The sequence below is a fragment of the Zasmidium cellare genome, assembly GCF_010093935.1.
Source record: "Zasmidium cellare ATCC 36951 unplaced genomic scaffold M409scaffold_34, whole genome shotgun sequence".
NCBI lineage: Eukaryota > Fungi > Ascomycota > Dothideomycetes > Mycosphaerellales > Mycosphaerellaceae > Zasmidium > Zasmidium cellare.
Window position 1 is genome coordinate 299,831 of NW_022986978.1, and position 17,749 is coordinate 317,579.

General features: G+C 54.4%; 9 protein-coding genes across 9 annotated transcripts; 3 read left to right on the forward strand and 6 right to left on the reverse strand.

Annotated features, from left to right (window-relative positions):
* Window positions 1–30: 30 nt before the first annotated feature.
* M409DRAFT_68986 (uncharacterized protein) lies at window positions 31–4,255 on the forward strand (the record flags this gene model as incomplete). The annotated part of the gene is made up of 2 exons (XM_033818079.1): window positions 31–3,808; window positions 3,942–4,255. The coding sequence occupies 2 exons, from the start codon at window positions 31–33 to the stop codon at window positions 4,253–4,255; spliced, it is 4,092 nt and encodes a 1,363-aa protein (XP_033663604.1).
* A 419-nt stretch (window positions 4,256–4,674) lies between these two features.
* On the reverse strand, window positions 4,675–5,084 carry M409DRAFT_26953 (uncharacterized protein; the record flags this gene model as incomplete). Its single annotated transcript, XM_033808349.1, has 2 exons — window positions 4,675–4,909; window positions 4,966–5,084. 2 exons carry the CDS (start codon window positions 5,082–5,084, stop codon window positions 4,675–4,677), a joined length of 354 nt encoding a protein of 117 aa, XP_033663605.1.
* A 251-nt stretch (window positions 5,085–5,335) lies between these two features.
* M409DRAFT_26954 (uncharacterized protein) lies at window positions 5,336–6,358 on the forward strand (the record flags this gene model as incomplete). Its single annotated transcript, XM_033808350.1, has 1 exon — window positions 5,336–6,358. The coding sequence occupies one exon, from the start codon at window positions 5,336–5,338 to the stop codon at window positions 6,356–6,358; it is 1,023 nt and encodes a 340-aa protein (XP_033663606.1).
* Window positions 6,359–6,876: 518 nt separating this feature from the next.
* On the reverse strand, window positions 6,877–7,431 carry M409DRAFT_26955 (uncharacterized protein; the record flags this gene model as incomplete). The annotated part of the gene is made up of 2 exons (XM_033808351.1): window positions 6,877–7,141; window positions 7,193–7,431. 2 exons carry the CDS (start codon window positions 7,429–7,431, stop codon window positions 6,877–6,879), a joined length of 504 nt encoding a protein of 167 aa, XP_033663607.1.
* Window positions 7,432–8,701: 1,270 nt separating this feature from the next.
* On the reverse strand, window positions 8,702–9,272 carry M409DRAFT_26956 (uncharacterized protein; the record flags this gene model as incomplete). The annotated part of the gene is made up of 2 exons (XM_033808352.1): window positions 8,702–8,716; window positions 8,766–9,272. 2 exons carry the CDS (start codon window positions 9,270–9,272, stop codon window positions 8,702–8,704), a joined length of 522 nt encoding a protein of 173 aa, XP_033663608.1.
* A 570-nt stretch (window positions 9,273–9,842) lies between these two features.
* On the forward strand, window positions 9,843–10,358 carry M409DRAFT_26957 (uncharacterized protein; the record flags this gene model as incomplete). Its single annotated transcript, XM_033808353.1, has 1 exon — window positions 9,843–10,358. The coding sequence occupies one exon, from the start codon at window positions 9,843–9,845 to the stop codon at window positions 10,356–10,358; it is 516 nt and encodes a 171-aa protein (XP_033663609.1).
* Window positions 10,359–10,419: 61 nt separating this feature from the next.
* M409DRAFT_26958 (uncharacterized protein) lies at window positions 10,420–12,540 on the reverse strand (the record flags this gene model as incomplete). Its single annotated transcript, XM_033808354.1, has 2 exons — window positions 10,420–12,082; window positions 12,137–12,540. 2 exons carry the CDS (start codon window positions 12,538–12,540, stop codon window positions 10,420–10,422), a joined length of 2,067 nt encoding a protein of 688 aa, XP_033663610.1.
* Window positions 12,541–13,079: 539 nt separating this feature from the next.
* On the reverse strand, window positions 13,080–14,591 carry M409DRAFT_26959 (carbohydrate-binding module family 18 protein; the record flags this gene model as incomplete). The annotated part of the gene is made up of 1 exon (XM_033808355.1): window positions 13,080–14,591. The coding sequence occupies one exon, from the start codon at window positions 14,589–14,591 to the stop codon at window positions 13,080–13,082; it is 1,512 nt and encodes a 503-aa protein (XP_033663611.1).
* Window positions 14,592–15,179: 588 nt separating this feature from the next.
* M409DRAFT_26960 (uncharacterized protein) lies at window positions 15,180–17,342 on the reverse strand (the record flags this gene model as incomplete). Its single annotated transcript, XM_033808356.1, has 7 exons — window positions 15,180–15,223; window positions 15,384–15,514; window positions 15,586–15,706; window positions 15,807–16,521; window positions 16,570–16,831; window positions 16,882–17,104; window positions 17,246–17,342. The coding sequence occupies 7 exons, from the start codon at window positions 17,340–17,342 to the stop codon at window positions 15,180–15,182; spliced, it is 1,593 nt and encodes a 530-aa protein (XP_033663612.1).
* Between the last annotated feature and the right edge of the window lie 407 nt (window positions 17,343–17,749).

A 17,749-nucleotide genomic window follows, 5' to 3' on the forward strand; every position in this document is an offset into this window, starting at 1 on the left:
CTCTAACGACCGATCGCGAGCGAGCGCGCAATGGCGCCATACAACTATAGCAACTACTACGACCCCGTGGGCAGCCAGAGTAACAATCAGCCGCAGGGCTACACATACCGGACGAACAATTCCTCCCAGTACCCCAATCAGGCAAACTCCAACTACCAGACGAACTACAACCAGACGTATGACAACAACAACAACAACTACGCGAACCAGCAATATAGCGCAAACACGCAGCAGGGAACGGCAGCTGCTACCTCGACGAACCGCAATGCGTCAACGCTGGACTCTCTTACCAACCCGACCTACAGTCAACAGAACAGCACGGGCAACAGCAACAGAACATCTGGCAACAATGTCGCGTCTTCATATGACAACAACACATACTATGCCTCAGCTGGTTTTGCCGCTCTGAATGATCGGAGTCAGTCGAACAACTCTCCACTTTACGCAACCAACACTGGCGCTTCTACCTTCGGCAGGTTGAGCCTCCCCGACCAGTCGCAATCTTCGACGACGTTCAGCAACAACCAGCCCTACCAGACGACGTCCTCAAATGCAAGTACTCAATATCGGAATGCGCCCTCCAGTGCGAGCTCCCGTTCGTACAAGAATGCTTACAACCAGGCGCAGAATCAGACACAACCTCCGCAGCGTTATGCAAGTCCTTTGCATGCGGTGCAGGCACAGCAACAGCATCACGGACATAACAAGCAGCCGTCGCGATCTTCGAACCCTCAGCCATCACCTCAGATGAGCGTTCAGAACGTGCAGCAGCAGCAATATCAGCGACAGACCAGCGCTTCGGTAGAGCCATCACCAACCACCGTCGATCCAACGCAGGTGTACGACTTCCGGGCTGAGCAGCAGCGGAAGGCGCAAGCGGAAGCTGAGAAACGCAGAAAGCGAGAAGCTGAGAGAGCAGCGCGCAAAGCAGAGGAAGACGCCCGCAGACAAGAAGAGGAGAGGCGTATAGCGGAGGAGGCTGCTAAAGAGGAAGAACAAGAACGTCTCGAGAGAGAATCGCGAGAAGCCGAGGAGAAGGCGAAAAAGGCCGAGGAAGAAGCGGCTAACAAGAAAGCGGCTCAAGCCCGTAAGAACGAGCAGAGACGCAAAGCCCGAGAGGAAAAGCGACAAAGTCAGACTGCTGCAACAGCATTGACTCAGATGGCATCTGGATCGGCGGCGGATGCTGCCATCGCAGGCATGCCAGGTGTTGGCGACATGTCCGGGCCGCCAGCCAATGATGAAGAAGCGGACATGCGCGCCATGTTCAAGAAGATGCGCGAGTTCAATGCGCGGAATCCAGATATGCTGGCGAAGCTGTGGGAGGAGGAGCGACAGACTCATGCCGCAACTCAAGGCAGTCCTGCTCAGCAGTCTCCAGCTCAGCCGACCCCCAAACCTGCCCAGCCTGCGGCGGCTGCCAAAAAACAACCTGCGGCAAAGACTACTCCAGCCCAGCAAAGTCAGCCAGGACGGCCTCCCAAATCCGCTGCTGCACAGCCAGCAACGCAGACTCCCGCTCAAAAGTCGGCGACTCCAGCACAGGCGGGCGGAGCTCTATGGCCACCAGACAAGAAGGGAAATCTTGCTGAAGCCGCTGCGAAATGGCTGAACAATCTCCCGCAGAACCGCTCTCTAGGACGAAGCGTTAGTAGAGAGCAGGTGCTCAAGATTCTTGACGGCAACCCAGCATACGTGCAGCTCTGCGAATCGCTTGAGGCGATTGGAATCAGGTTTGGACGCTCTGACTTGGCACAAGAGCTGCTCAAAGCTGTTCCTGAGGTGCGTCAACAGAAGCAGGTGCCTTCTACTATCAATGGACAGGCCACCGCCGCCGCTGCAGCTCCGAACCAACCTCCAGGCGAGACGCAGAAGAAGAAGGGAGGCCGCCCGAAGAAAGACCAGCCTGGTAACTACAGCCTGGGGAAGCCCTCGCAAGGCAATGGTTCAGTTAGCTACCAAGCTCCTGTTTTCTCTCTCACTAATGCTGCACGGGAGGTGAACAAGATGGACACTACCGGAGCCACTTTGGGCGCTCAGTCGTCACTTGCGTCTGCTATTGCGAGCGCACAGGGACCATCCGATCTTCAGAGTCCATATTTCACAGATCATCACATGGTCGATGATGATGTCCAGCCGGTCGAGGTCAAAGATGAGGAGAAGCCGGAAGAGCCGCCAAAGCCGCCAGCCGACAAAGAGGAAGCAGCTCGAAAGCGAACGTTCAACGATCTCGTCGATTTGACCAAGGACAATGATGATTCTGACGATGAAGGCCCTCCACGAAAGATCCAGCAGCCTCTTGCAGGACCATCGAATGGCGTGGTCAAGCACCAAGCTCAGCCGAACGGGTTTAACAAACCCATGACGTTCCAGCAATTCTTGAATCGTACTCAGCCTGTACCAAATCCTACCCCGTACCAAGATCCGTGTGGTCCGCATATGCAGCAGACCCAGCCGAGACCGATGCCGCCGACTGTGCTACCGTCGAACAAGCCCAGGCCATCCGGGCCAACAGAGGAGCAGAAGCAGCACGAGCGCATGAAAGGAAAAATCCTTGTAGAGCCGATTATGCGCGATCGTGTTGCGCGTAAGTCGAAATACGACAGCCGAACCATTGCTCGAGACGTTTTGCTTGCCACCGGCCGTCATCCAGACATGCGTCCCCTCAATGCCCACCTCAGTACTATGCAGAGACTGCTAGCCGACCATGGTGGTGCTATCGATGGCACGGGCAACAAGAGCGACCTCTCGACTATCAAGTGGGACATCATCGATCCAGGTGAACCTGCTGAAGATGCCAAAGCCAAGGCCAAGTCAGCTGCCGAGCGTCGTGAGAAAGCCATTGCTGGCGCCGGGGATGTCGAAGGTGAAGCCGACGATGAGGGCGAAGGGCTTCAGTCTCGTGCCCAGGATGCCCTTCGTAAGATCAGAAACGGTGAGGACCTTCGAGAAGAAGACTTGTCCAATATCGAGGATCCGATGGTCCGGAAGCAGATCAAGAACAGGCTCAAGGTGCGAAAGCAGAGTGAGAAGTTCCGTGAGAGCGGAGGAGAAGTGACTCAGGACAAGGACGGCAATTATGTTTCGGTGCAGCAGCAAATCCGGGAAGGCGCTAACCCGAAGCGAGCCCGCGGTCGCCCACCTAAAAGCGCGACCAACAGTGCGCGTGCATCTCCTGCCGTTAACAATCCTGACATCACCAACAACAACGACATTCTTGGAAGCGACCTGACTCCTAACAAAGGTAAAAAGGCGCGCGTTTCCGTGTCTAAATCCTCCCCAAGCATGGCAAGCGGCTCGCCCGCAGTGGGCTATGCCGCCTTTCGCCAAGTGGATGAGAATGGCAACGTGATTAAGAAGAAGGGTCGTCCTGTCGGATGGCGAAAGAACATACACTCACGTGAAGCAAACGGCTTGGAAGCAGCAAAGTCAGCAAGCGGGCACAAGCCTTCTGGCAGCCGCCTGCGAAAGTCGACTGGAGCAACACCAATCATGGAGACTTCTGTGCAGCCAGTATACCAAGTCTACAAGTGCCAGTGGAGGAACTGCACTGCGCAACTGGACAACTTGGAGCGGTTGAAGAAGCACGTAGTGAAGTTACACGGAACGCAGACTGAAGACAACCACTTCGAATGCCAGTGGCAGCCATGTCAATCACAAGGCAAGCGCCTCGACACGAATGGCATGTTGCAGGGAGAAAACGCGACATTTGACGACATAGCGGACTGGCTGAAGCATGTGACCAAGCAACATCTGGACGAAGTGGCGTGGAAGTTGGGTGATGGGCCTCGAGGTGGCAGCGTTTCAGGTGAGCCTGCGCCGTCACTTGCTGTTGAGGATTGATGATCCTCCCTCTTGATACCCCGTGCATTGTATAATAACCACAATACATATGACGTTAATGCTCCAGCTCGATACTGATTTTTCTATCCTCTCCACAGAACTACCGTCCGATTCAGAAGCATGGCTTTCCGACGCCAATGGCCGTTCCGTCACGCCGCTGATTGTGCCCATGTCTGAGCGGCAGACGGAGGAACCCCAGTCCAAAGTCAAGAAGTTCCCTGGCTTCTCTTCAGACGGTCCAATGACCAAGGAGCAGCGTGAAGCTGCTGCTGAGCTTCAGAAGCTGAGGGATCAGAAACTGAGGGAAGGTGTGATTATGGGGCGAGAGGGGAGTCGGCTGGCAAATGACAAGCGGAGAAGGGGGTTTTTGGATGATGAGGACTTCGAGGATGTGATCTACGATAGCGACTGAGAGGAGTGAAGCAGTGATTAGAGTTGACGTTTGTGAAGCAGGGGCTCATGGCTTCGTACAAAAGTACATGTACCAAAACACCGCGGAGATATTCAATCAGCCAGACACCATGAGAATGCCAATCGAGTGTCAATGTCTCATATGTCTAGCTCTTGGTGTATGGCGCTTCTGCCTACGCTGTGCGCACACTTTCTCTGACCTCCTCTAGTGTGGCATTTTACAAGAAGGTATCCGTAACGCCTCGCTGAAAACACCCTTTTCCCATCTCAACCCAATGCCTAGCAGACATTCTCTCTACCGGCGCTCAGAGAGTCCGTCCTTAACCCCATATCCTTCCCTCAGGCCCGATCCCCGCTACCTTCCAGTCCGCAAGACCTCCCAATCATGTAAAGTCGCAGTCACCCCTTACACGACACACTCTAACTCTTCGAGCCAATCTGCCCAGCAGGCGTGTTGTCCTTCAAGGGGCCCGGCTTCGTGGGCGTGTTCGCTTGGTGTTCGTCCGAGTTGACTTCGAGGAAGTGGTAGAGGACGATCATGAGCATTGCTGCTGCGCCGAGGAAGACGGCGAGGGAGTAGAGGGAGGCGTCGGAGATCATTTTGGGTGAGGATGGAGTGGTTTGGATGGTTGGGTGGTGGTTCTTCTGGGAGGTTCTGGGTTAGTGTTGGTGGATGAGGGAGGTGCAAGAGGTGAGCAACGTACGTTTTACGGTAGATTGAGGGGTTTGAGGTCGTTGGATTCAACAATTGGAGTCTGCAATGCGTTTCGTGAATTGACGGTCGTTGATGAGAGCTGGCATCTAAGGATAGCTCTTCTTGCCTGAGGCATCACTGCATTCCCCACAAACGCTTCTGCGTCACAGGCATTTTCGCGACGTCGACTTCACCTCACTCCATCGCCACGCCCAAAACCCAACCCTCTCCACGTGCTCCCGATCCACGAGTCGTTGTGACCCCCTACATCCCTTGTAGAGTCACACATGGAGAGCTTTCCCTCACCTGATTCCTGAATTTCCTTTCTCAATCGCCCACGCGACACCGAATTCAAACCTCTCGAGAGACATTACCGAATAGCCCAGCATGCCGCCCAAAGGCAAGCAGCAGGAGCCTGCTAAGAAGAAACCCACTGTCGGGGATAAGACGTTTGGCATGAAAAATAAGAAGGGCGGTGCGGCGCAGAAACAAATCAAACAGATCCAAGCCAGTGTCGAGGGTGGAGTGTCACCCGCTGAGAAGAAGAAAGCCGCCGAGAAGGCCCAGCGCGAGAAGGAGAAGCTCGCGGCAGAGAAGGCACAGCGCGAGGCAGCCGATCTCTTCAAACCTGTGCAGACACAGAAGGTGCCGTTTGGAGTCGATCCCAAGACGATCGTGTGCCAGTTCTTCAAGAAGGGCCACTGCGAGAAGGGAAAGAAATGCAAGTTCTCGCATGATCTGGATGTCGGGCGGAAACAGGAGAAGAAGTCCTTGTACACGGATACTCGAGAGGGCGATGAGGAGGAGGGAGAGGGGGATGCCAAGAAGAAGGATGATATGGCGGATTGGGACGAGGAGAAGCTGAGGAGTGTGGTGATGAGCAAGCATGGGAATCCCAAGACGACGACGGATAAGGTGTGCAAGTTCTTCATTGAGGCTGTGGAGAATCAGAAGTATGGATGGTTCTGGACGTGTCCGAATGGAGGCGATCAATGCATGTATAAGCATTCGCTACCGCCGGGTTTCGTGCTCAAGACAAAGGAGCAGAGGGCGGCGGAGAAGGCGTTGATGGATAAAAGTCCATTGAATACTCTGACTTTGGAAGACTTCCTGGAAAGTGAGCGACACAAGCTGAGTGGAACGCTGACACCCGTCACTCCCGATTCGTTCGCGAAGTGGAAGAAAGAACGCATGGACAAGAAGGCCGCCGAGCAAGAAGCACAGAAGATGAAGGAAGCAACAGGCCGTGCACTGTTCGAAAAGGGCGATTGGCAAGCCAGCGATTCCGAAGACGAAGACGACGATGACGGCGGGTTCGACCTCCAGGCTCTGCGTCAACAGACGGAGGAAGCGCGCCAGAAGAAGGAAGAGGAGCGGTTGGCTGCGGCCTTGGGCGAGACGAGTCTTTAGCGGGTGCTGGGGGTGACGACGGCATGAGGGGAGTTTTGGGGGAGTGGCAAAGCGTCATGTGCGTATGATCTCAATGAAACATTTTCTCTGATTCGTGCTTGCTGTTTGCACGAAGTTCGAATCGCCTGTCCCTGTCATTGCTGTGCCGAATCTTTCCCCTTCTCTTCCCAACGGTGACCATTGTACCAACTTTACTGACGTTGTGGTCCTGCAGCAGCCATGGTCTTCATCTTCTTCGTGGCTTGCGTCCGGTGAGCTTTACTCTTGAGGATACGCTGATCATTCAGTGAAGTGAAATCTCCTCTCCTGCACGGAAAAGCGCAAGAACTACCTCTGCGAGCCACTGAGAAGCAGTGTTGTTGATCCAGGACGCCTGCTATCTCGACCCCCAACGCCCCAAGTCAGGCCCTCGACTATGCTCGTCTTCTTCCAACCGCTCCTCGACGATTCCATTTCGGCCTAGAATTCACAGTCAACACATAAGCTCCCAACAACCCGACGAGGCGATCGCGCATGACTTACCTCGATCGCCAATCCTCGTGTAAAAGAAAGTCCCTCCAGCGTTTCACAATGGGGGTGAGAGCCATCCCCTCCATCAGATCAGTCCCAAACATCGTACTGCCGGGAACTCGAACGTCCCGCAGGAACCCCAAGAAAGCAGGATCCAACCGGTTCACGAAGTGTCTCAGAAGCGACCCTCGCTCGAACACGAACGTACCGTTTCCGAAGAAAGACGCCGCGAACTTCTGGCGAGTAGCGCGGTCGACGTGAAAGAGACCGAGACTGTCCGGTCTTTGGATTGTCTTTGCAAATCAGCAATTGAGGCCTCGCCACTCTTCGTCCTCGATCTGAGGTCGAGCCGGTCGGAAGTCCGTCATGTCGACCTCGACGTACTGCCTTTCCTGTGGTTCTGTTCTCTTTCCGAACTTGTAGGCCCACCGTATCTTGCCCAGGGCCGGCTCGCGGATTCTGCGCTCGTAGGTGCCGGCGGTGAAGGTCAGGTCGTAGACGTGGTCGAAGATCTCTTGGGGTAGGGTCTGCATGACCTCTTGCAGATCTCGAGGTTGTGACATTGTGTATGGAGTGTGTTGTTATGAGACGGAAGCGGAAAGCGAGAAGGGCAAGGTTTAAAAGGGGGCCGGCTTTGAGATCTGGTGAATGGGAGAAGTCACGCGATGTTGCAGGAACTCTCTCAATACTTTCTAGAATTCATTTTACAGCGTATTTGTCCCCCTGGCGGTCGAAGGCGTCCACGCCATCGTGAGTCTATCTTGCTGGATCTTCTCATTGGCTTGTAGATCGAAGGATTGCCAGAGTGACCTGCTCTTTCTGCTCCCTTCCAGCTACAGTCGAGGAATCACATTCCATTCCATGAGGAACCCCATAGGCTTTTGTTGAAATGCGGCATTGCTGGTGGGGTTTAGCTGCTTGAACATGTGAGGTCGGAGGTGTCCTTGCATGCCATTGCATCCTTACGTGAATCACGGCTTCAACTCTTCACCAACAAATGAGTTCATGCCAAGCGTGAATAGGGGTCAGAATATAACACGTTCTCCACTACGAAATGTCAGTAAGACATAGAAACCTCGGTGACTAACGCCCGGCCGGCGTGGCCACTTACCCAGTCATGTTTGAAGCGCGTATATAGCCACTTGCCATTCCAGCTCTCCTTATGGGTCACCCGAACAGTATTGACGAACCTGGATAGGACTCGCCTCATCACTCGTAGGAATCTTTCTGCACTATCCCGAGATGGGAAAGTGAAGATGCCTTCGGTGGTTGCCTGCGCGAAGAAGGAGTCGATTTACATCTTCCGCGACGAGCGGTCCACGTGAAGTAGTCGAAAGTTGAGAATTTTCTCGACTGCGGAGTCGAGGTAAGGCCAGTCGCTGGCCGCGCGGTTGGTGCGGTGAATGTGAGTTCGTATATTTTGTCGTAGAGCTCTTGTGGGAGGGTATGGATGAGGCTTGGGAGCTTGTAGTCTCCGTCGGCGGCCATGGTGATGGTGTCGGCGGGTGAGAGTGTGTTTGTTAGGAGCTGGAGTGAAGCTGGATTTGGAAAGCGAGGCAAGCGCGACGAGAGGCGGCGACGATGCTGCCCTTCTGTACGGGATGACGTAAATTACAGAAGCTTGAATGTGGTGAGGACGCTTTCTTTACATTTCAAGCTCGACTAAGAAGTTATCTGAAGTCAACTCTGGGTTTCCTCCTCCAAGGAGACACTCTCCATTCATCTTAAGTCATACGAGCAGCCTAAATCACGACTAGGCGAGGGCTGCTTGTCGAAGGTCGAGATGTGTGCACTTCACTTTGCTCGAAACATCGACGAATCCTGCAAATCGTACTAAACACCAAGGATCTAGGATACATCAGCACACCTCCCACATCTTCAGCAAACCCCAACAGACCTCCCTACTCAACGTAAACCGCAGCTCCACCTCGAAACACCGCCAAAACATCTCCCGGTCAATCGCAAGCTTGTACCATAAAGTGTTATCATTCCAAGGATACAAAAGCCCATCAGAGAGCACAGCCAGCCCGATACACCGCAGATAGCTGCGATGGCGGTCGTTCAATGACTTGAGCCATCTCTCGCCATCTTTCCGACGATTGAACATGAAGAGAGCATCTGGCCCGCCGTAGTAGCTTTTGGCGAATTGCTCCCGGCTGGCATGGTCGACTTGGAGGAGTGCGATGGTGTCGTGGCCTTGGAATTGGTGAGTTACAAGCTCGATTGGGCGGCGGTCGCTGTGAACTTCACGTTCTGTGCCCCGAGTTGGCTTCTGCAATATGATCCGGGCTGGGTATCGTGGTCCTGTCGCGGCGGTGAAGGTGAGATCGTAGATTTCATCGTAAAGTTCTGTTGGGAGGCTTTGTACGAGGGCTACTAAGGTATCGATACTTTTGTTCTGCATGACGAGATGTTGATATCTGCGGTCGAGACCAGGCTGTGACGGGAAGTAAGTCATTCGCGGGAAAACTTGTATTGAGCTGGAACAACAATTAAAGTTCATTTGTGCCGCTTGAAGAAGTGGCACAGCCTCTGATTGAGTGGTATAGGTCGTGCCTTCAAGCGAACGACGGGTGTAACTCGATTCTGCCAGATGGACCTATTAGAGATATTGATCCACGTGCAACTCGCCACCACCCTACACTATGGTTTTCCTCATGGTCGGCGCCGGCTCTCTACCCTCCACCGACCGCGATCACAAACCTGCATGCAGCTCCCAGGCTCACAACACGCATTCACTTCAACAGGATTTGCCTGGCGCCCCAGACTAACCCAAAACAGGAAGGAAGAGCTGAAACCTTAGCCCTATGACTCAACCCTTGCACAGGAACACACACCATATTCTGACCAATCACGAACGATTGTCAGAATATATGAGATTCCGAACGTGTATATCAAGAGAAGCTGACTGACTTTCACCTCAACCCAAACCTCAACTCCCTCGCCTGGTGTAGAAGGAGAAATTGCCGCCAAGATGAACACCCTCGACCGCCTCCTCGCCCAAGACGCCATCCTCAAAACCTGCCATCAACTCCTCTACTCCGAAGACGAACTCGACCGCACCACAATGCTGTCCTGCTTCCACCCCACACAAAAAATCTCCCTCGACATGTCCGGCCACCTCCAAGAAATCCCACCCACAACCCTCACGCCGGAGGAATGGTGGCAACAAGTGCACTCCATCTTGGGCGGCTTCACTGCCACACAGCATTTCGCGGGTAATGCTGTCGTGACGTTTGATCCGGAGGATGAGGGGAAAGCGCATGTTAAGCAGAGTGTTACTGCGTATCATTGTATCGAGGAGGATGGGGTGCTGGAGAGTGTGACGGCGAGGGCGGTGCAGGAGTTTGGGATGGAGTGCTTTGAGGGGAGGTGGGTTATTGGAAGGTTGGTGATTTGGAGGAGTGTGCCGCTTGATAATGGGGGTTTGTATCTTAAGGCGATGGAGAGGGCGAAGGATGTGAGGACGTTAAGGAAGCCGAAGGATTAGATCTGGGTAGCGAGATGTGATCGATGAGACCTAATGTAGATAGCCTGAAAAGACCTGACTTTCAACTAGATCTCTGGAACAATCTGAATCCACCTTTTGCTCTGCTCACTACCTCCTGCCCATCATCAGGACTTTGACTTGTATTCCTATTCCATATCCCTCCCTCAAACGCCACTTCAGCATCCTCCATATACTTCGGCAAAGGATCTTTCCCATCTCCATCTGCCGCCCTAATCTCCACACCAACATCCGCAAACCTCGCGGCCCTCAGCACCGCGGAGAACTCCCTCGAAAACGAAGCTCCATTAAATAACATCGCCACTAACCCAGTACAGAGCCCCAACAACGTGAAGCCTATAGCGATGCCGTACGCCAGCCAAAGTTTCACGACGGCGTAAGCGTAGACATTGTGGTATTCATGGCGGGTGACGTTGACCCGTGATGGGGCGAAAGGGGAGGAAGTGTTGGGTTGGAGGTGTGCGGAAGAGAACATACTGAGGGTGATGTTCTGGAACATCTCCTCAAGCGTATCCTTCAATGAAGCGTTCGCCTGATCCGGTGTCCAGTCGTACAGACTTTGTAGATCTTTGCTGACGTTTGAGAAGACGCCCACGTCGGCGTTGGCCCAGTTGCTGGGTGCGCGGAGGAAGGCGAGTTCTTTCGTGGAGAGTAAAGTGGTCGAGAGCACGTTCGTCTTGGTTACGTACGAGCCGCCGTATTTCGACTGTTGTCCGTCGAGGACGGTGCCAACGAAGATCCGGCCAAAGGCGTCCATGATGGATTGGTAGGAGAGGCGTTGTAGTGTCACCGGGTCGATGGTGCAGCTCTGGTAGTTGGCGTTGAAGGCTGAGCACGACTCGCTGGCGTTTCGGAGCGGCATGTAGAATCCTGCTAGGGTGTCGACTGGATTGAGCGGTTCTTGAGAGATGCGGATGTCCTGGGCTCCGTTGGTGTATGTGAAGGTGGCTGTGTATGATGCGTTGTATAGCTGACATTGCAGCAACGTCGAGTTGTCGAACATGTACGCCAGCTTTGCGTTGGCTCGCTCGTTCGTAGCTGTCAAACTCGTCGTACATCCTCCGATCTCCTTGTACTTGAAATTGGGTATCGCCGCGAAGTAGATGGTCGCAACCTGCGTGGCATTTGTCGTTCCGTTTGGACCGATGACACTGTAATCTAGAGGACCAACTGTCCCAGCATTCATCGTGAACGGTGTCTTCGTGGGAAAAGGCACATCATGGTTGGCGAAAGGGTCTGGATTGGAGTTGCTGGACGACAGACCTGGAACCGGATTTCCTGTCGCCGGTGTCCACGCCATGAAGTTGTATGGCTGTTGACATCCGCTGCCTACTCGATAGGCTCGCAGGATGTTCTGCTGCATTCGATCCCTCATGGTGCTGTTCAAGTCACCACATCGCAGTGACGGCCCATGGAAATACAGTGTATAGCTCGCATTTGGAGACCGAGCAGGAATGGAAGATATGGAACCGCTGACTGCTGCAGCAAGAGCGATCCACTGCGCGGTGAAGGTCGGTCCATTGTAGATCAGAGTGTTGGGATCCGCTGGCCCTCCAACGAAGCTATTCGACTGTCCTGGAGCAAGAAACTTCAGACTACTGAAGTCGGCCTGAGGAACATGTAAAAGGTCCGACTGTAACGGAGAGACCGGCGCGACGACGACTGAGAGCGTTGCGGGCGTGATAACAAAGGCAATAGGGAGAAGCCTGAGGGACTCATCAGCTTGGAAGCCAGGGGAGATGTCATGCTAGCAGCGTTACCAAGAAACAACACCGGTCAACAACAAAACCGGTCTCTTCCACCAGACCCCCACCCGGCACAGATTCCAAACATTGTCCAGCGCCCCGTACATAACATCCAACGTCTTCACCCTCGTCCGCCGTCCATTTCTGCCAACAAGCAGCCAGAAATGCTGCGTGTACGCCGAGGAAAGCGTCACAAGAAAGCACGCTCGACTCAAGAAAGCCAGCGTCGTGCCGGTGGCAGTGTTGATCTGTTGTTGAGAGACTCGAAAGCCAGCGAAGTTGTAGACATCGGCGTTGACGGCTGTATTATTTAGGGAGGAGTAGAAGATGTGGTGGATGATGGCTAGGGCGACGCCGCAGGTGAAGGATAGGAGACTTGTTGTGGGAGTGAGCCAGTGGTTGTGGCGTTCTTTGGACATGAGAATGTTGAGATGAGATAGGCTCAAAAGAGGGATTTGCTTGGGAGGAAGGAGGAGTCGATCATGTCGCAGGAAGAGTGTCTCTTTATGGTTCTGCTGCTCACTTACCGTGCCGTATACCTACATGACACTCTTGTGCTTAGCAGTAGTAGTTAGGAAGCTGAAGTGGGATCGTTGTATCAGAGAAGCGCTGGGTGGGTGTAGGCGTTTTGCCATTGGCCAGGAGCTCTGCGTTCGCGCCAAGACCAGATCAAGACATATTTCAGGGCGGCTAGCGAATCCAGGATGATAAGATTCGATAAGAGAAAGAATGTGATCGAGGAAACTTTGCCGTCAGGTGTCGGCGGTTGGTTTTTTTTTTCAAGAGGAAGCTATAATCGCTATGCTGTGCTGTGAGCCAAACGCTTGTTTTGCCAGCGGAATCCAAAGCCATCCCATATCGCTCTCTGTACAGTTTTGCAAGGTTTTCATCAATCGTCTCAAAAAGAAGGCAAGAGCAAGCGTGCCAGAAGCTGAACAAAAGCAAACAAGACTTCTCTTCAAGTCAAAGTGCACTTGGTCGCGGCGGTGACCCACCCAGTCAGGCGGTTGGCAATGTCACTAGCGTAGCAGTGGGTCGCGATACCAGCGCCCAGGTCGCCGGATGGGTCCACACTGCCGGAGTTGTAGATCCTGCCGGCCTTGTAGTACTTGCTGACGTCTTCGCAGCTGGCTTGGGTGATGCATTGCTGGAGACCGTCACCTGCCGAAGTACCTGATGTGCCGTCTTTGATCATTTGCGTGATCTGGTCAGATGGGCAGGGTGTCATGACTTGACCACCGATCGATGCCTTGTTGCATGATCCAGAGCCATCGTGGTCTTGCATGAGGCCTGGGTTGATGACGCCGTTGTTGGTGGTTGGTGCGCGGACGCAGCCCTTGGATTCCTGCATGACGACCGCAAGGATGAAACGCTCGTCAACCCCAGTGTCTTGAGCCTGGGCTTGGATGGCAGACTTGAGGTCGTTGGATTCCTCGTCGGTGTTGTCAGGGACTTGGAAGGAGTTGCTGCAGGAGACTGAGATGTATTGCATGTTCGTTTGCCACAGAGACTCAAAGTCGAGCCACTCCTCCAATGATGGCCATCCCGCTGATGTGCTGCCATCACCAGTGTACATCGTGTATGTGTCGCCCTTGCCACCACCTGAGCCGCCGCTGGGGGCGCTGTATGAGGAAGCAGCAGGCGCGCTGGAAGATGGAGCTTCTGAGGTGGGAGCGGCGGTGGTCGGAGCTGCTTCGCTTGAAGATGCTGGTGTGGTGTATGCTGGCGGCGCCGGAGCGCTGTAGGTAGTAGGAGCAGCAGCACTGGACGACTCTGGTGCGCTGTACGCTGGTGGTGATGGAGCGACTTCAGATGTGCTCACTGGAGCTTCAGCACTCGATGAAGACTCTGGTGCGCTGTATGCAGGTGGTGCTGGGGGACTGTATGCTGGAGCAGAGGTGCTGGCTGGTGCCTCGGCGCTAGAAACTGTGGCGTACTGGGTCACGAATGTAGTGTACTGAGCAGGAGAAGGACCCGAGAAGAAGGTGGGTGCAGCGGGGGCTGAGGTCGGGACACCCTTGTCGCTGGTGTCAACGGTCTGAACGGGAGAGTTGGTGTAGCCAGCTGGTGGGCCATTGCCGGAATCCTTGGTAGCGAAAGCGATGCTAATGGTGCTCTCATTGGCGCTCGCAGTACCGACAGGAGCAGTGCCACTTGCTGCTGGAATGCTGGAATTGCCAAAGCATGCGCCGAACTGACATCCCGTACCGCAGTAGTCCTGGCTCTTGCCGCAGTATCCCCACTGCGAGCAGCAGAAACCTTCCGCACAGCCAAACCCAGAATCACCGCCACATTGTCCGAAAGGTGCGACTGGGAGCGACTCGTCTCGTCCAGCGATCGGAGTCACATCGTACTTCAGGAAGTTCTTGCGGGCATGGAGGTGCTGATGAGCCTGGTGAGCGGCGTATGGGATGGCCGAGACCGATGCGGTCAGTGCCGAGAGCACGGAAAGGGCGATGAAGGAGTGCATTTTGCTTCGGGGTCGAGCTGGTCGGTGGCGGGGAATTGCTGGAGGGTGAATCTGACTAGCAGATGTCTTTCACAGAAAGATTGGTGTAATGAGTGAACGACAGAACTTGCTGTCTGGTAAGGAGTGACGGTCGACTAGCGACGAAACGAAGGACGAGGCGCACGAAGCACAGAGAGCGACAAAGTCTGGCGGGCTGATGAAGAGGAGGAGGGGAGAAAGCAAGGAGAGCGTCTCCCACCTTTTTAAAGCACAGCCTACATACGGCCACCCACCTCGCACGACGGGCCATATTCGCCAGGAGCAGCATAGCGGACCAAACACGAGGACAGCTGAGGACGGTGAAAGGGCGGACTCGCCAAGGGGGGAGTGCACATCGTCTCCTATGGCGGACAGGCCGATTCACCACACAGACAGCTGAAGTCTGTGTGTTGCTCTGCACGGGAGCAGGAGACGTCGTTAGCCAGATCCGTCGTCCGCCAATCACAGCCCCGGAAGCTCTGTTCGACATCGTGCTTCCGCCTCCTGCGGCGTGACCGCCTGGCCAAACTTTGGCTACACAAGCATTTCTGCGCCGGGCGCCATCCCCCATTAGGCACTAGTAGTTGCGGCTCCTGGTTCGATGGTGGGGAATGCTGGGCGTCGCTGGTTTCACAAGTCAGCCCACTCGTTTCACCACCCGCATCGTGCAACGAATTGTCGGTGTCGCTCTGCTGTCTCTTCGGAGGATAGACAGGAACAGGAAACCACCTTCACCACGAACCTCTGCGGGGACTGAACACCACACACACGTACCTAGCGCCTCTCTCTCCTTCGCCAAGTCGTAGAGGAAGAAGTCGATGAGCACCGCGTTGACCTGCGTTGCTTCCGGATGCGCCCTGACAATCTCGCGCCGGATCAGCTCGACGGCCCAGATGCTGCAGCCACTGTAACATCCCACCATCAGTACCTGGTTCTTAAGTTTCGGGGTACGGCGTTGCGTGGGGAAGAAGCTCACCGCAGCTGTACCTCCCAGGTATGCCCTGATTCAATTCGACCAAGGCTGCGGATGCGGTGATCCAGCGGGGGACTGAAGACCAACACACCCAGCGAGTGCAGGACCTGGGGGACGCGGTAGTCTGCGATCACCAATGCCTGTTAGCCCGCATCCGCCGTACCAACTTCCCACATCCTGCAGCTGCACGTAGCCGCGGACACTGGCGCTGTGGAGAGACATACCTGCAAACATCGTCAGGTGGTCGATATCGTGGAATTCGCCCAACCCGCTCCCATTCAGAGCCGCCCAGAAATCCGCCACAAAGATCTGAGCACGTTTGAGAAGCCGTACTTTCCGACCCTCGAAACGATATTCGTCGCGGAAGGATGGGAAGTGATGGGCTAGAAGGTTGACCAACTTGCCCGCAGAGCGGTCTGCGCGCTGTATCAATCGCACTACCGCATGGTCGGGCCGCACGCTGTCCTGCTGTGCGTCGGGTATGTGCGTGGTATCGCCGTTTGTTATGTGATCAATCGATGTGACATCTATGTGTGATGAGTTGGCGTGGGCAATGGCAGGTTGTTCGTTTGCAGCTTCTGATTGAACTGCTGTGTTTGTGTTGGCGTTGCTGGCCAGCCCAGAATCAGAGGCAATCTCCGGTCGATCATGAGATGTTGAAGCATCGACAACCTCTGCCTGGACTTGAAGATTGCTTGGCTCTGGCCGTGTCGACGGGGTTTGGCTTGCTAATTCGTTCGTTGCTTGAGTATCTGTGGTGTTGGCGAGTATCCTGTCGTCAGTGGGGCCATCGATATCGGCTCGCAAACTTTCGATGTACTCGCTGCCCTCGTCAAATTCACCATTGGCGATAGCATTGGAGCTCTGTGAAGGGTCATCATCACGCTCGGCACCCTTTACAACTTCGATCTCGTCCTCGTCCTCGTCACTCGCAAAGTTCTATCAGGTCAGCTCATTGCTATAAGACTCGGGAACGAGGTCACATACTTCACGTAGGACATCACCGGCTTCTCGAAGTATGGAGATGCGTTCGTCCAGTAGAGGTATAGGCTCTGCAGTTGCGCTTCGAAAAACGTGGGCGAGTGTTTCGTCAGAGCATCGCTGACTTCTCCAGAAGCGTGGTGTCGTTATGGCTATGCCTTCATCGAGTGCCCGTCGAAGGCTGGCAACAAGGCTGTTGTAGCCAGTCCATCGTTTCCCACGGTACTCGACTTGATATCGTTCTTCGGAGGACAACTCAGACCAGAAGCTGGTTTTGATGAGCACAAGAGGAAATAATATGGGATATGAATGGCTTACGAAAAGTTCAATAGGTCCATGGTGAACACGAAGTTCAGAATCGCCACTTCATCGAAGCCTTCGCTCGTTCTTGGATGCAGCTCATGTTGACTCCACGTCTCAGTTGAGTAGCTCTTTTCCTGCATGCTGCGGTAGATCTCGGCGGCAGCGGCTTTGGTCCCGTACATATCAATTGACACATCGATAGCATTGCTGTAGACATGATCGGCATCTCGTAGCACGCCTTTGTGAGAGTAATCAGTGATTGAGCGACAAGAATCAAGAGAAGAAGAGAAAAGAAAACATTTGGGAGTGAACTGAGGGCGCCTGTCTCATTAATATGGAAATGTGCTGAAGCGCCCTAGGAGATAGCTGTGCCACACACCTGTATCGCTTGAAACTTCGCCATGGGTCGGTCTCGATATGCCCAGGCTTTGGCGGAGGAGTTCAAGGAGCTCGGGGTCAGCTTCGTCGTCGCTCATCGTGCCGGTATGAAGTTGAGGAGTGACGTGAGAAGACGTTTGTTTGCTACAGAATCGACTGAAGTACACTCTTTCGTCACACTGTCGACGCTCCTGTTTCGAGACAAAAAGTGTACCTTGGGAAGGGTCGGCTAAATCGATTGGGTTGCGGGAGGCGCCGAAGACGGGCCAGACGGAAGCTAGCTTCGTCGCGCTCGCTCGTTCCGAGCTCTCAGCGTGGTCGTCTGCGCAGTCGAGTGAAGTTGAGAAGACGGCAAACGATCATCACCGCCGACCCTGACCTCCACTCCGCCGTCGCCCTCCTGTCATCCTCTCGTCACCGACACCCTCCACCCCCCTACGGCACCCATCATCACCTTCCGCTCGTTAGCCGCCGACTTCGAGCTGATGAGCAGGCCGCCGCGGCG